Source organism: Acomys minous (assembly GCF_964271855.1).
Source record: "Acomys minous genome assembly, chromosome: 7".
In the NCBI taxonomy this organism is placed as follows: Eukaryota; Metazoa; Chordata; class Mammalia; order Rodentia; family Muridae; genus Acomys; species Acomys minous.
In genome coordinates, this window is record NC_140488.1 from 109499073 (window position 1) to 109516317 (window position 17245).

The 17245-nt window shown below is 41.1% G+C and overlaps 1 protein-coding gene across 3 annotated transcripts in view; it reads right to left on the reverse strand.

Moving 5' to 3' along the window:
- Positions 1–10933: 10933 nt before the first annotated feature.
- The window catches only part of RPGR (retinitis pigmentosa GTPase regulator), a 61447-nt gene continuing 55135 nt past the window's right edge, over positions 10934–17245 (reverse strand). For 2 of the 3 annotated variants that reach the window (XM_084788994.1, XM_084788992.1), the window contains 2 exons: positions 14944–15032; positions 10934–12233 (listed from right to left, as the gene is read on the reverse strand). In XM_084788994.1, the coding sequence (XP_084645120.1) occupies positions 12027–12233; positions 14944–15032 (296 nt within the window). In that variant the 3' untranslated portion in view covers positions 10934–12026. The remainder of the gene's footprint in view (positions 12234–14943; positions 15033–17245) is intronic. The other variant, XM_084788993.1, reaches the window with a different exon arrangement.

A 17245-nucleotide genomic window follows, 5' to 3' on the forward strand; every position in this document is an offset into this window, starting at 1 on the left:
TCAGGAGAAAAAGGTTACTGACGGAAAGAGGAATACATATATGTCCTTCAATAACCAATCTATGATAAAGCACAAAATAAAAAAGGAACAACTGCCTAAAGACGGATGGAAAAACCATAAGGATACATGCTTAAAAGGATTTTCCCTGATGTTAAGGCCTGATTCAGAATTTTCTTCACTTACCAAAAAAAAAAAAAAAAAAAAAAAAAGGGCCTCTTATAAGTGAGTATATACCATGTGAGTCTTTCTGGGTCTGGGTTAACTCACTCAGTATGATCATTTCTAGTTCCATTCATTTGCCCACAAATTTCAGGATTTCCTTGTTTTTAATAGCTGAGTAGTATTCCGTAGTGTAAATGTACCACAGTTTCTTTATCCATTTTTCGACTGAGGGACATTTAGGTTGTTTCCACGTTCTGGCTATTATGAATAAGGCCGCTATGAACATAGTTGAGCATATTTCCTTGTTGTGTGGTGGAGCATCTTCTGGGTATATTCCAAGGAGTGAACACTAGCCTGAAAGCGATGTCCCATGAAAGTCTTCACTTACCAGGAGATTGTGATAGATGTGGGGACCTCCTATTGGGACTCTAGGTGAGAGAACTATGAGAGAAAGGGGAAACAGAAGGACCCAGAGGGTCCTAGAAACCTACAAGAAGAACATCATGATGGGTGGATTTGGGCCCAGGGGGGTCTGCTCAAACTACTGTACCAACCAAGGACAATACATGCAGTAAACATTGAACCCCTACTCAGATCTAGCCAATCGACAGGACATTCTCCACAGTTGTGTGGAGAGTGAGGACTGACTCAGACATGAACTCTGGTGCCCCATATTTGACCACTTCCCCTTGGTGGGGAGGCCTGGTGGCACTCAGACAAAGGATAAGCAGGCTACCAGGATGAGACTTGATAGGCTGTGACCATATAATGGGGGAGGAGGTCCCTTTCTGTCACAGGACATAGGGGAGGGGAGTAGGGTGAAAGAGGGAGGGAGGGAGGAATGGGAGGATACAAGTAAGGGTAACAATTGAAATATAATCTGAATAAATTAACAAAAAACAAAACAAAACAAAAAACAATAAAAGTGCCTCCACTTATCTACAGGGTAGGATTCGGGAAATGTTGTATCTGATGACTGTTGTGTCCTTTTTCTTTCCAAGTTGGGACAATGTTTACTGCCACCACTATGTTAAGTGTGTGATGGAGAGGAAGGCCATGTAATTTCTTTTCCTTCTTTGCTTTCTGGACCAAGAAAAAGAAAGGATGGCTCTGCAGTAAAAACATCAATGCATCATCCAGAGATCAAAAAACACGAGCTGGGACTTAGTGTACTCTCCTAGGGACTGGCAGAAGGCAGTTTATATGTGGAATGTTTAAGATAGGGTGTTCTGGAAATAGTACCTAATATTCTTTTTCAAATAATTTACTGGGGGTCTTTTTTTCTCTGACTAAAGGAATTTAAAGACTGACCATCATTCAAGAAGATTTAAATGGAAAATGTGGTGTTAAGCAGATTAACTTCAGTCTGGAGGCTATAATAATTCTAGACTAGTTGTTTCTGCTTTACAGCGAGGAAATGACTTACAGATCCCAGTGGAAGCTTACCCCTAAGGGATACAAACATCATCATCTCTTCATTTAGACCTTCTCTTTAGCCAATGGCCACAGGCCATAAGTGGAATCTCTTCTGAACCATTTCCGAACACTTACTGTGCCTAAGAAATGTGTACACCTGTTCAACAGAAGGCATGAAGACAGACCAGCAATAACAATTCTTTTTCTATGTCTCCACAGCTACAGAAAAAGGATACGTCAAGGAATACTGGGAGGAATAGGACTGTGTCGGAGACATTTACTCTTCACTGAATATCCATGTTCCCCTATGTTCCAAAGCACTCTTTATAGGCAAATGAAACAATATGCTCAGAGATATGAGAAGTAATGTCACTTGCTTTGAGGGGAGTGGTCTTCTGTGTATATTCATGGTATGTGTGAGGTGTATGCTTATGTGTAGATGCTGGTGTCCAGGCCCATGTACACAAAGAGGTCAAAGGAGGCTCTCAGTGTCCTGTGCTGTCACGCTCTGTTCTTCCTCCCTTGAGACAAGACCTACTACTGAACTTCAAACTAGGTTGCCTGGCTTCCAAGCCCAGTGATTGTTTTTCTATGCTTCCGCAGTTCTAGGGCTACAAGCCTATGAGAAGCCATTCTTGAGCATTTTTGTGGGTTTATAGGTTTTGAACCTGGTTTCTTATGTTTACTCAGCAAGTGGTCTTACCCACTGAGCCATCTTTCTAACCCCCAACAAACTTTTTATTTATTTTTTTGGTGTTTTTTTTTTTTGACAGGGTTCCACTATGTAGCCTTGACTGGCCCAAACTTATGTAGACAGAGCATGCTGACCTCGAATTCACAGAGCTCCTCCTGCCTCTGCTTTTCAAGTGCTGGAATTAAAAGCATGTGCCACCATGCAGGCGCTCCTCCCCCTTACTCTGAGATAGTCAAACGCTATGTAGCACAGGCTGGCTTAGAACTCACTATGCAGTTCAGGCAGGCCTCAAAGTTGCATGTCACTTGCCTCAGCCTCCCAATTACTGTGGTTAAAGGCATGTGCCAATATGTGTAGATATATTTGTCATTTTCATGCCAAAGCATTTCAGAACCATACAGCTATTCTGTTTCCCTGCATTAGCAGTAAGGAAGCCCAGGTGTTAAGATGCCAACATTTTTGTCATTCTGTGTCATTGAATAACTATATGTATCACAGCAACCCTCAGTACCATCCTTGCTATTCCACATTGTCACTTGATTGTCTCTGCATATGGTGAGAGCTCTGAGGTCCCTCTAGATAACCGGGCCTAAGCAGTTAGAAAGAAAAGTTATAGAGGAAATAGGAAAGATCAAGGACAAGGTGTAACCTATAAGGACAAGCGGGGCACTATGTTTTATACATTATCCCCAGCTTCAATGATATGGATCACCTGTGCACCGTGGGAGACTGGAGAGCATGAACTGATCATGTCTGACTCAAGAGTCAAGGAAACTGAAGGATGTTAGTAAGGCGCTGAAGATGCCATAGGCCCAGCTGACATACTGTATCAGCAAAATAAGATACCATATCAGGCATGATACAGACACTCTGTGGGAGATTAAGGTCAAAGTCTGACATTCTGGGACAGCCTCTGAGCTTGGTATAGCTGCCTGATCTGGGAAACTCCAAGACCTCTAAGGAGCATCACATAGCCCTCGTGGAGATTACAAGCCTAACCCTTTCCAGATAAGAAATCTGTTCCTTAACCACCCAGGGGCTCCTGGAAACACCCACCCTATGATATAGGACTGTGTTACTGCATGTACGGAACTCCTAACCTCAGTGAATCAAACACCTTCACCCTCAAAATCCCTCCCACTGACCAAGGTTTATAATGTCCCTGATTCATGAAAGAGACACTTGCTCTCTCACTCCATTCTTGTACCATAACGTCCTGAGACGTTCCTCTTTCCCTCCTCCTGAAGGCTGCAGAAAGGTTTGGGACCACTCCCCTCCCTGGCTGCTAATTAGGCAGCCTCCCACTGCCGTGTCATGGTCAGGCAGCCCCTGAAGCCTACCCCATTGCCTTGAGCTTGGTGCTCACCAGATCTGTGTCCTACCGGAACTGTGTCTCACTGGATCTACCTGCCTACGTGCCTTCCTGTTGGATTCTAGCTTTCACCAGCACCCCTGTTGTTAATACAGTGACTTAACCAAAGGGCTGTAACACTGCAGTATCATCACAGACTTTTGGAATGCCCAAGTTTCCATTGCCTTCTAGCACCAGCAATCTCATTTTAAAAGAGCTAATTGTAACACACATTGGAAAACTGATTTCCAACTTCCCTGGTGAGACGGAGAGCCTTGCCTAGCACATGCATGGGCCTTGCCCTGAGTGCTCTAATCACTCCTGAGAGAAATGGAACCTTTGATCTTGGGGGTTGCTCTGTTCCCATCTGGAAGCAAACAGCACCTGGACTGGCACACATTTCTGTTTCTTGCCCAGCAGCAAGACAGCCATTCCCTGAGACAGCCCAGGCTACCTCCAGACATGGAGTAACAATTCTGCTGCATTGCCTAGCACCTTACATTGATGTTTAGAAAATAGTGACTGTTTATATCATCTATCTATCTATCTATCTATCTATCTATCTATCTATCTATCATCTATCTATCTATCATCTATCTATCTATCTATCATAAATTAAAGAGTAAGAGATCATGAGTTTGAGGAGGAGTTAGAGGGACATGAAGAGGAGTTGGAGGAAGGAGAGTTAGGGGAAACAATGTAAATATGGTACTCATTTGTGAAATGAGAGAGAGAGAGAGAGAGAGAGAGAGAGAGAGAGAGAGAGAGAGAGAGAGAGAGAGAGAGAGGTTATATATACTGAAAGCTAAATGGCTTAGAGACCTAGGGGAGAACCAAACGTGACTGACAAAAGAGTCAATGAAATGATTTGTGATGTATTCCGCTGTACTCATAGATCAGTACCTAAGGCAACAGTCATCAGAGAGGCCTTCTCCGGGCAGTTGATGGGAACAGATGCAGAGACTCACAGCCAAACATTAGGTGGCCCGAAGAGAACCCTTCTAAAGAGGGGAAGAAAGGGTTGTAGGAGCCAGAGGGTTCAAGGATACCAGGACATGACCCACAGAATCAAGTAAGCAGGGTTCACAGGGGGCTCACAGAGGCAGAAGCTACAATCACGGAGCCTGTATGCATCTGAGCTAGGTCCTTTGCATATATGTTATGGTTGTGTAGCTTGGTGTCCTTATGGGCCTCCTCACAGTGGTAGTTGGAGTGTCTCAGACTCTTTTGCCTGCTCTTGGGATCCTTTTCCTCCTACTAGATTGCCAAGTATGATATGAGGGTTTGTGTCTAGTTTTGTTGTATCTTGCTATGCCTGGTTTGGCTGATGTCCCTGGGGTGGCTATCTTTTCTGAAGGAGCATGGAGGAGCAGTGGGTATAGGGGAGAGGAAAGGGAGGGAAGGAGGGCTTGGAGGAGTGGAGGGAGGGAAGGCTGTGGTCAGAATGTATTGTATAAGAGAGGAATTAAAAAAGAAAAGACGGAAAAAGGTGGAATTTCTGTCAGTGATATGAGGATTTGTGGCTGGATTCCTATCTTAGAACAGCAAGTCTCAGATCATTGAACATTTCTAGAGACACATTTTAGCCAATCACAAAATACTTCACCAGTCTTTAGCAACCGGGCCTGATTATCATTTTGTGTCATGTTGATGAAGCTTGTTTTGTTTCCAAAGTTGGTAGCCCACATAGAGCCAGTCCTGGTAGCTATATTCAGAAAGGTTCTATCCCTCAAGTCCAGAGCCCTGCTGCTGGGGCCTTGGGCAGGGATGCACTTCCAGTGGAGCACAGCTCTGCCAGTTATGCATCAGCCTTTGCACTGTCACCCACTCTGTGTACCAATGTCACCAACACAGGATTCCTGAGCTAGATAAAACGTGCTCACATCTGTGAATAGTCAGAGAAAAACCAAAGAGTTTTAGAGGACAAAACAAAGCAATGGAATCGTCTAAAATCTTCCATGGGATGGTGGATGAATGGCTCAGTGGCAAAGCATGCATCTAGCACTTGCTAGGCCTTAGGTTCAATTCCAAGTACCAATATGAAAATAAAACGAAAACAAACCTAATCTGCCCTGTGAGTACAAAGAAGCCTTTTCTCTCCACATAGGATACCTAACACCAACGTAGTGAAGCACGTATGGTGTGCTTTATCAGGCTCAGGTCTATATCACTAGACTGTGTGCGTTTGTGTGTTTGTGTGTGTGTGTGTGTGTGTGTGTGTGTGTGTGTGTGTGTGTGCTTGTGCGCACGCGCTGCAGGGGGGCTCTTTAGTATCTGGTAGTCTTGGATTCTATCATTCACCAGTTGTTTGAAGGAGACCTCTTGTTTCTAGTATGCCACAGAGGAAAATATAGTTCTCCTTCCTCATTTTCACCGGAACTTTTCAGCCTAGATCAGGTCAATGAGGATTGGGGGTGGGGAGGGAGCAGGGTCTTGATATGTGACCCAGCTGCTTGTTTTGCACTAACAATCCTCTTGCCTCAGTCTTCAGTGTGCAGCAGTAACAGGTGTGTCCCCCACCCCCACTCCCGCTCCGGCTCCCCACCATCAGTGGACGTTTTTTTAAAGCTGAAAGATCAGTAAAACAAAGACTTCGGTTTAATAATGGAGTCTTAAGGGGCTGGCAGTTTAGCTCAATTGTGAAGTATATCAACAGGCAGTGGGCTTCATTTCCAGTGCTAAATAAATCCTTTATTTTTAATTAGTGACACCGCTTCCAAGACAAAAAGACTACACTTTCTGGCTTCCTTCTAGAAATGTAACCATCTTCTTGCCAGTGAGAAATGCTGGAAGTCATTTATCCAGCATTTGGAGAAGACTGATAAAGAAACTGAGCTAATTGTGGAGCAAAGTATGTTTTCTTTCCATTCTTTCATCCTTGAATATAGGTATAAAATCTGTTTTAAACCAACGTGAGGCTGTCTGTTAAAGCCAGGGGAAGCCACAGGATGTGCTATTTTCAAAGAATAGACAATTCCTATTATTCTGTTTCCTCCTTGGTAGAGCATAGTCAAGTCCATGATTCTGGTCTCTATCTTCTCACCCCTGCTCCCAACATGATTTTTACAACATTGCCATACAAGCCAAAGAATTGGTCTCATGGCGTTCAGTGAAGAGTGAAGAATAAGGTAAAGGATACCCAAGAGTATTTTCTTGGAGCATCACTGCGATCCTTATGCTATAACTACATCCAATTTATCGTATTTATGCACTAAGACACGGTTCGTGTTTTGTGTTGGGGATATTTTTACATGCTATAATAGTGTGTTATGATTAGGACCTTTTTTTTTAGTGTAGCGGTAGAGAGGGTGGAGACACATCTGTTTGGATATTCCTGACTACCCTGCAGCAAAACAGCTGGAAAAACAAGCAAGCAAGCAAGCAAGCAAGCAAGCAAGCAAGCAAGCAAGCAAACAACACAAAAACCCTTCCAGGTTAAAAAGAAATGCACTTGAGTACTAGGGAATAATCAGGAGTTATGCTAGTAGGCTTCAGACCTCACAATCCCAAAACTGTTTCCAGCCTTCTATACCATTCCATTCTTCATGGTGGTTGGCCCAGGTATCTGCCTGACACAGCTGTTGCTTAAATGCTTCCCCATGAGGCCAGCTAGATGTAGATGCTGAGTGGCTCTCCTGGCCCGCATAACCCTACAAGATACTGTGCAGATATGCTTCAGGGATCAGCTCAGCCACGGTGGGACTCCACAGAATTTAAGGTGAGTCTAGTCTCCTTAAAGCACTCCATCACACTGTCCATAGAAAAAGCTGCTTTGGTGACCATGTCCTAGAGCTCAACGAAGGCAGTGATCCTTAGGTTCCTGTCTCCCTCACTCCCCCACCCCCATTGCTGACAAAACAAATCTGCTTTGGATGACTCCCTCCCCATTGTCATGGTGGGTGTCATGCTCTCTTCTATGTAGAGTCTGTAAGCGATGCACCATGTACTCATTTTGCCTCCTCTGTGCCTCCCCAGGCCACACACCTGACCCCAATGTATTTTTAGGTCAATGCTCTCTCAGAGAGTGGCTTTCTTGCTAGAGGTAAGACACAGGTCAGAGAACAACACATGTTGTTCACTAGGATCAGGAAGTATGCTATGAATGGCTCACTGTAAACAACCACGTCCATCTTCACTGGAGACCATTACAGTGGGGTTAAGTCTAGAGCCATTCTCCAGAGAGATCTCAGAACCAAAGTTGAGGGAAACCACAATATAATTATTCTTAGGAAATCAACTAGTTTATGTTTTGTCATTTAAAATTAAGTTTATATCGTAATGAGTTTATATGAAAGAAGAATTTTGTTCTTTATTCAGTTTATTGTGAAAGCACATGGATTCACTTTTCATTGGCACACAGAGTAGGAATATTTAATTATGACAATTTTCTTGTCTTCCTAAACTCACAAATGAGCCTACATTTTCTGATTTTCCATGCAGAATGTTGGGCACATGCCCATGCACTGGGCACAAAAAGTACACGTGTTACTTTCATGCCTGTAGATTAAGCTCACTGAAAATGTCAAGGTTACTGGGGGATCAGAGTCCAGGTTCCTGAATGACAAAGCCATGCTCTTACCTTTGGTGAATTATGACATCCTCACATGTTAAAGTTTGCAATGCAAACCAACTCATACTTGGAAAGACTTTGTCATAGCATTTAAACAACAGGTATTAACACAACAATTGATTTTCATGGACAATAACGTGGACATTTTGCTAATGACCGGTAGGAATCAGCTTAAGAGATGTAAAATTCTGGACGCTCATGGTGATTCTTAGTCACAGTGCCATATCATAAGAAGCGGATGCAAAGAACATATTTCCCAAATGTCTTCACTCAACCTACTGGATGAGAATCAGGCAAGGCATAGGTTTTCATCCCTTCCTTGGTTTTATGACTCTTACTTCATTGCTTTGGATCCACTTGATGTAATTTATTGAATGGCGTTATTTAAGATTTTTTTAAATAGATTTTTAAATCAACATATAGTCCAATGGACCAGTTTAGCTTTAGTTTCACGCAGTAACCACCCAGGTCAGAATAGAGAAGTTTTACCAAAATATTGTCCAGTGCTCTTTGAAAGCATATCTCCTTTGAGCATTGATTTGTTTCCCACTGTTAAGAGTTTTGTATTTAGGATAATGCCATAGAGACAGAATCACACAGTAGTTACCCAGTGGAGACAAGTTTCTTTCGGAAGCACACTTTTCAGATTCACTTGAGTGGGTGCATGTATCAGGAGAGTATGTCTTTTTATAGTGAAGCATTCTGTTCTATGGACTGCTACACTCGACTTTCCATTCACCATTGAAGGCTGTTGGGTTCTTTCTGGGTCTGGGGATTATGAATGAAGCTACTATAAAATCTACTATAAAAAACTTAAATACTTTGTGTGTGAACCTACTGGTTTCCATGAGGACATGTTATTTTAAATGTCAGTATTGTTTTGAAGAGAATTGTGTATGGAGTGGGCTGCTGTTTTGCAGGAGTAGCTTCCTCCCTCTGCCTCTCCTGGCTTTTGATAAGCAGTGGTATCTCCAGATGATGCTAAATGTCCTCTGGGGAAGGAAAATAATCCTCCTGATTAAGAGCTACTATGTGAGGAGCACAAAAATATCTCTATCACTTTAGTGTATACTTGCTATAGACAAATCTTACCTTTTGTCTCGAAATGTCTCTATTCTCATTTATGAAACAAAATTTCTCTGTCTATAGAATTCTAATGTAGCAACTGTGTCTGGACATTTAAAAGTAGCTACCTTGTTTTCTGTATTTTTAAAAATTTTATTTTTCAGATCATAATTTCATTTCTTCCCTCCCTTTCTTCCCTTTAAATCTTCACATGTATCTCTCCCCAATCTCCTTCAAATTCATGGCCTCTTTTTTCAATAATTGTTATTGTGTGTGTATATATATATATATATATATATATATATATATATATATATATATATATATATATATATATATACCTGCTCAATTTGTATGTTATCTGTATGTATGTTTTCAAGGTAGACCACTTGGCACAGTTCAACCAATTGGTGTGCTACTTTCCTGCTCCTAGCATCCCTCAGTTGTATATAGTACTTTGTATAAATCTGAGGCCTCATGGGCTCTCCCACACACCATGTTGTTTGGCATATTCATGGGTATCATGTTTATTCCTCTCACATTTGGGAAGTCATGTTGGTGAGGCTTTATGGGTGTAGCTTCTACATTGGCTTTTTTGTTTGGTCTGGAGGCAGGGTCTCACTTATATAGCCATGACTGGTCTGAAACTCATTATGTATTTATGCATTGAAAAATTTGAAATTATTGCAGGTGGATCATAATTTTTCTAGTTAGTTTTTAAACAATCATTTCCCAATTCCAATTTAATGTCAAATTAGTGATTGCTATAGCCAAGGTAAATATGAGGTTAATTATTTCAATATGCTTTCCTTGTTAACTTAATTTCTCTTACCAAAATATTTTACTCATTTAAAACAGAGAAGGAGGAGGAAGAAGACGAAGAAGCAGAAACAGAGACCACAGCTTGACTCACCAGATGTAGCCCTTTCTAAGTGTACACACACACACACACACACACACACACACACACACACACACAGAGAGAGAGAGAGAGAGAGAGAGAGAGAGAGAGAGAGAGAGACAGAGACAGACACAGAGACAGAGACAGACACAGACACAGAGACACAGAGACATTATTATAAAAATTTTAAAGAAAATCACCATAAATTTAGCAGATAAAAACTTCCTACATGTATCCATAGTCTCATAATTCTGGAAAGTCAGTCAGGGCTATGATCTAATCTGCAGACTGTGTTCCTCTCCTAGGCTCACTGGTTTTGGGTTGAATTCATTTCCCAACAGTTGCAGAATGGCAAGCTCTCCGATTCCCGAGGCTGCCCTACACTCTCTGGTATAATGTGTTCTCCATAAATATGGCAGTTGGCCTTTCCCAGGCCAATAGGATCTTGACTTCTTTTATGTTGGACCACTCAAGATTCCTTGACAAGGTTCAACTGACAGGCCAGGGCCATCTGTGATTAGCTCCTTTGGAAAGTCTAAGTTAAGGTAAAGTGACTATGGATTTTCATTATATCTTCAAACTCTTTCCAAAAGACCCAAGTAACACAAACAAAGGAGGGACATTCTATCATTGTCACTGGGTCTCACTCATACTCAACAACCCAAGTTTTCAAACTGTATTCACTTCTAATAAAATAAAAAAGTCTACTAAGTGTAATGCCCACTCAGATAACAATTTTAATATTTCAAAACTATATTCTTTCTGGATGAACACTGGTTTTTTTGTTGTTGTTTGTTTGTTTTTTTACCCTGTAGATAAAAATACAATGATAGGGTTCTGTTTTCTTTGTTTAAATGGGGCAACTGTCATTGCAACTGAAAAGTGATGTGTTTTGTTTACAAGGGAGTTAGGGGAAGTGAGTGTGAGCAAGGAAACAAAGCTCCCATCAGAGCAGATTAACAGCTTTATCATTTCTATGCATTCTGTGATGCTTGAGGCATGAGACAGCAGGTGCCATTGCTAGAGAGACAACTGAAATTAGCAAGCCTGACTGTTTTGGGGTCTCTTATGGTCGCAATTGGTGTCAGGGTCAAATTTTCTAGATAATTTACATCTTTGATTAAGTAATAAAGCGATTTTGTGCCCTTAGATTAAAAAAAATATATATTTAGATTGTTTTGCCTGCATGTATGTCTGTGTAACATGTTTATGCCTGGTACCTCCAGAGGTCAGAAGAGGGCATCAGATCTCCAGGAACTGAAGTCATGGGCAGTTGTGAATGCCATGTAGGTTGAGGAAACCAAGCTCAAGCCCTCTGTAAGAAAATCAAATGCTCTCTCCACCCTCTTCTTTGATATTAAAAATTAATTTTTGTCCCTTATTGACCAATGAACACATCCAACTACCTTACCCATTTTAATAGTAGAGCCAACCAGATATAATTTATTAAAATAAGTTCATTACAACTTTGCCTGTTTTTATATGTTGTAAATATCTTCAAAACTGTTCCAGTGTTGTAAGATCATGAACATTGTCTTAGGAAATTACAAAGAACAATAATGGTGTTAGCAAAACTATGAAATATCTTCATTCAGTTTTCAAATATAAAAATATATTGTTTTATGCAACACTGAACAGTTAAGGCCAGAACACTTCAAGGAGAATTGGAGGTACATGTATTTTGGAAACTGCGCGTTAAGAATATTAGCATAAATAAATATTCAAACTGTTCATACTGTTCAAACCAAGCAAAACATAACAACTTATATGTTATCATGTTATCAGGAAATTTCCTTCAGCAGTCATAACATTTTTCAAGTATGAAGAAAAAAATGTGCTCAGTGACCATGGAATGATAAACATACATTTATAGTATTGTACAGGATTTGGATTTTCCCTCCATGTTTGGTGTTGCAGTATCCTGAAGATTTTGACCCATGTGGTTCTGGTTGGCATCTTTCTTATCACTTTGTAAGGCTATTTGGTCTCCTATTGGCTTTATCTCTGGGAGTGGATCATTAGTACTCTGCATCATTTTCTGACCTGTCAATGACATCCGATTAAAGAAGGAAATCTAGCAAAAACACACAAACAAAAAGATTTCATTTCAGAAAGTGTGCAGGGATATAACTTTAACAGGTATGAATATAATTTAGTCACACTTTAATGTACATATCTGTACAACAATATGTCCTTGGCATCCCAACAGATTTTTCCCTTCTACCTGAATGCAGTCATGACTAAAGGTAGGCCTTGCAGCATGCAACTTTCCATACTAACAATACCTTCATATTAATATATCATCATGCTTCTTCACAGGTGGAAATAAGTATTTCACTCTTTTGTCTTGTAAAAGGAAAACATGAACATCAAGAACTCACTCACTCATTGTTACCATTTAAATGTAAGAAGACCTGGTCATTTGGGGGACTTTTCTGGTACCACTGGAATATCTCAACTACAGATAATTTCTGCCATGAATATTCTAGAAAGGAGAACATACCTCCATATTCCTGAGATCAGAAGTTGGGAAAAAAAATGTTAGAGTTGCCAGATGAAGGCTGTCTGAGGCTTGTGGGTCTGAGTCAGCAGTGGGAGAGATGGAGGGGGAGCTGTGGGAGACCAGCACTGGGATACACAGAAATAGATAACAGATGAAAATAGTAGGGATCCTTGGAAGACACAAGAGAGTCTAAGAAAGGATAATTAATGAGCAGCAATGGCTGAGAGGCGGGCAGATGTGGCAAGCTGTCCCTGAGGACTAAGGTTTGTAGGGTCAAAACTTGGAAGAATAAAGCAGCTTGGAAGTCAGGGAAGGAATACTTAGTAAGAAGGGTATGGCCCGAGGGGCCACGTATAGGAGATAGGATTAAGATGATCAATCATCTTAGGCAAAGGTCTCATCTGACTTAGAACCTTTGAATACTTATCCAGGGAGAAATTGGTATCTGTCAAAGAGCTGTCACACAAACAATGCTGCTGATGAGAAGTCAGAAGCAAGAAAAACAGAAGAAATGAAAAATTTATGATTATGTAGCTCTTTCAGAAATCAAAATGGATCTACCAATAGTAACCACTCACCTTTAACCGTAAGTTGGAGGTAATTAGAGTAGGAGATAACCTAAAAAGACTCCTGGCAAAAGCATTTATGGATTCAAATGGATGTACTCTTTAACTTGCTACACTGGAAAGCAGACATCTTGAAAAACTGTTTCACCACAAGCAGCAAAAACCTTTCATTAAGTTAAAAATGTGTGACTTTCTAATGTGCAGGTAACTCCCTCCAAATTTAAAGACAAAGCTTTGGGTATGAGCAGTGAAACAGCATTTGTAAACCTTGTAACCTAAACCCTGGGGCGTTAGGAAATCTGAATTCACAAAGTGTAGGGAATTGGACTGAGTCAACCCTTAAGTAGTGTGGGGTTCCTCAAAGGACTGTTTACTCTAAGTAAGTCCATGTATAAATACCACATACAAACTAGACAGCATCTGTCACTTGGTGCATGAATGAAGAAGAAACACGGTTTCGCTGAGGTAAGTGTGAAGTTCATATGGCCAGTGTGGACAGGCAACCCTTCAAAAAGACACTGACTTGAAGCCACTTCAGATTTACCAGAGAGATCAATAACCATTCTGGATGGATGGACTGACACTTGCTTATGCTTTAGAGGATTTACTTGCAAATGTCCTGGTTGAACATGAATTCAGTCCAGATTTCAAAATATATATAGAAAGAAAGCACTATTGTTAGTAAGTGAGCCAAAGTGACACAGAGATTGTGACTCTGGAGGATGTTTAACATTATAATTGAGGAGTATAACACAGAAAGTGAGTATGTTTTTAAAGCAGAAAACATCACACCAGTCTGAAAGATCAAATACATGTAAGTTCACTTCAAGTGCAAGGGGGAAAGGCTGGAGAGATGGTATAGCTCAAAGGTCATAATAAGTCTCAACTAAGTTAAAATTAAAAATACACATCTATGCATACTACAGTGAACAAAGACAATCTAAAAAAATCAAGCACAGATAAAATTACATGTTATATAAAAAGCTCTCAACAAATATACTAAAGCAACATGTGTTTTGTAGTGCTTGGAAGCGAAACCCGGGTCTCAAGCACACTAGGCAACTGGTCTACATGAGCCACAGCTCTAACTACAGATTAGAACAGATCCAAGACTAGCCAACTAGATACTATTTATCAATCAAAAACTATGATGAACTAGAAATGCAAAGTGTGAACTACCACCAGCCACCTATGAAAAGGACTTCCAAAGGGTTTCTTCAGGGAGAGTAAGAAGCCCAGAAAGGACACCTGAGAAGTAAATAGCAATGGTGAGCAGAGTATATGGTATCAAAACCAAGTACCAACATGGCTTGTGACCATAACAAAATGAAAACATTGGGTATAGTAATTCGGAAAATGGGAAAGAAGGGATGGTAAAGCAGAAAACTATTCTAAGATTCTGTGATTATTTGAGAAAAAGATAAGAACACTGGTTAGTTCCAGATGCTATGTATGCATGTGAAACATTCAAGGTCAAAATCCAGCTCTTCAGGATATTTACAATGTACCCATCTAAGTTAAAAAGTAGAGTAAAATATCTCTACCAGGCAAATGATAATAGAGGAAAGCTAGCTCACTAAAGTCATGAACCACCACCTTAAACCCTTTGCATACTTTTGGGTTATAAAACTATTAAGGAGCTAGGATAGGAAAAGTAGAATGTGATTTCAATACTTTGGTCTTAACACCAAAATGCAAAATTTTACTTCACTTACCTTCTTAGACTTTTTTATGTCTTTATTTGCTGATTCATTACCTCCCAGAATTTCTGAAGAACTGCTCTTTATACGATCATACATGTGTCCTACAAGTGGATACATGTAAAAATATTATCCTAACTAAAGAGAAAGAAAAGTTTCGATGTTTTCAGATAAATGCTATCTACCTTGAGTTGTGGGATAATACAAAAAGAGCTCACCACTGGAGAGGTGAGCAATGACAGAGCACACAGTTCCTGAAAAGTGGAGTCAGTTATGGAAAGATGCCTAGACAACTTAACCAATGCAAAAATATTTGGACTGTGAGTATCCAAATAGTTCCTATTATGAAGAATCATCATGAAATGCTAGAGAAGACTTATGTAACCTATTTTAAAAGGTCTATCTGTGTGTGTGTGCGCACTTGTGTGTGTGTGCGCACTTGTGTGTGTGTGTGTTTGTGTGTGTGTTTACATAGGTTGGTTATTTTTTTTAAGAGTGAACATTTTTTAAATCAAATATTGACATTTGGGGTAAGCGTGGTATGGCATGTTTTTAATTAATACTAATTCATCTTCATACTCTATGGCTTATGTACAAATACACTGCAGTTAATCCCATTGTTTTCTTCTAACTTAGTTTGCTAAATTTTTTCCTTGAAAGATTCTTTAATAATTAATAATAGAGTATTTTGTCAATAATTTGGGAATTTCATAACTATATCTTGACAATATTCACTCTTTGTTCCTCACTCCCCCAACTCCTCCTAGATGCTCTCCCTACTCCCCAAAACTTCCCCTATTTTTCCATTTATTTAGTTAATCAGTTTACAGTACAGCTTGCCTCCCTCCTCCTAGTCCCACCCTCACACCCCAATCCTCCATCTCCCTCCTCTTCCCCTCAGAGAACAAGAGGTCCTCTGGGTGCCAGCCCACCTTGGCCTCTCAAATGGCAGCAGGGCTAAGTACATCCTCTCCCACTGAGGCCTGTTGGTTCAGTTTTCTTAACCAATATATTTTATTACAAACTTATTAACCGAGCGTACGTCCCTTATAGCCCAACTAACCAAAACAACAGGAAAAGAGGATTAAAGAATAACAAAACCGTAGGATATCAGTTCTGAGGAATGATTCTCCTGGCATTGCCAGCAGGATTTCTTCTGCTGGAACCTACAGTAACCAGAACCCAGAACCTCAGCAAGAGCTCGCAGCCCCCAAAGCCTTCCCTCAAGTGGTTCTCTCTAGGAGTGTTTGGAAGTGGAGCAATGAACAGCCAAAACTATCCCAAGTCTCCAAACACCCCACCTCCAATTTTGGGCTCATTTATATATCTCCTCCCAGAGTCTGTTCACGGGATCTTTTCATCTGGTAACAATCAAGCTCCCACACAAGGTGGTTTGTCTTCTAGTGGATTAACCTCACCTGTTCTCATAAGACTGTTCCGATCCCACACTTGGGATCATAACAAAAACTGGTTTATCTCTCCTTCAGAGGCCAGACAGGGCAGCCCAGCTAAGGGAAAGGGATCCAAAGGCAGGCAACAGGCTCAGAGACAGCCCGCCCTGACTCCCATTGTTAGGGAACCCACATGATGACCAAGCTGCACATGTTCTACATATGTATAGGGGGCCTAGGTCCAGCCCATGCAGATGCTCTTTGGGTTTTTTAATTGAACTTTTAACATACTATACTTTATTCACATTACATCCAGATTGTTATCCCCTCTCTCTTATCTTCCCATTCCACCCTCTCTTATCTTCCCCTTCTCACCATCTCTTTCTTATCTTCCCCTTCCCCTCCCCTAGACCTCTGAGGTGGGGTCTGGTCACAGTCCATTGGGTCTCATCAGGATAGCCTTCATCCCTTTCCTCTGTGTGCCCTGCCCTCAAGGCCTCCCCGCCAAGGGGAAGTGATCACAACACAGGTACCAGAGCTCATGTCAGAGTCAGTCCCTGCTCCTCTCCATCCCCCCAATCTTGGAAAGTAAGCCGTCCATCTGCTATTTCTAAACAAGGGGTCTAGGTTCTCTGCATGCACTGTCCTTGGTTGGTACAACAGTTTGTGTAGGCCCCCTAGGTCTAGATCCGCTAGCTTTAATGGTCTCCTTGTGGAGTTCCTGAGTCCTCCGGGTCCTTCCATCCCCAACTCTTCCATACATCTCTCAGCCCTCTGCCCAGAGTCTGGCTTTGAGTCCCAGTATCTGTCCTGATCCCCTTCTGGGTGGAGTCTCTCAGAGGACATCTATGTTGGGCTAATATCTACTTATAAGTGAGTATATACCATGTGTGTCTTTCTGGGTCAGGGTTACCTCACTCAGGATG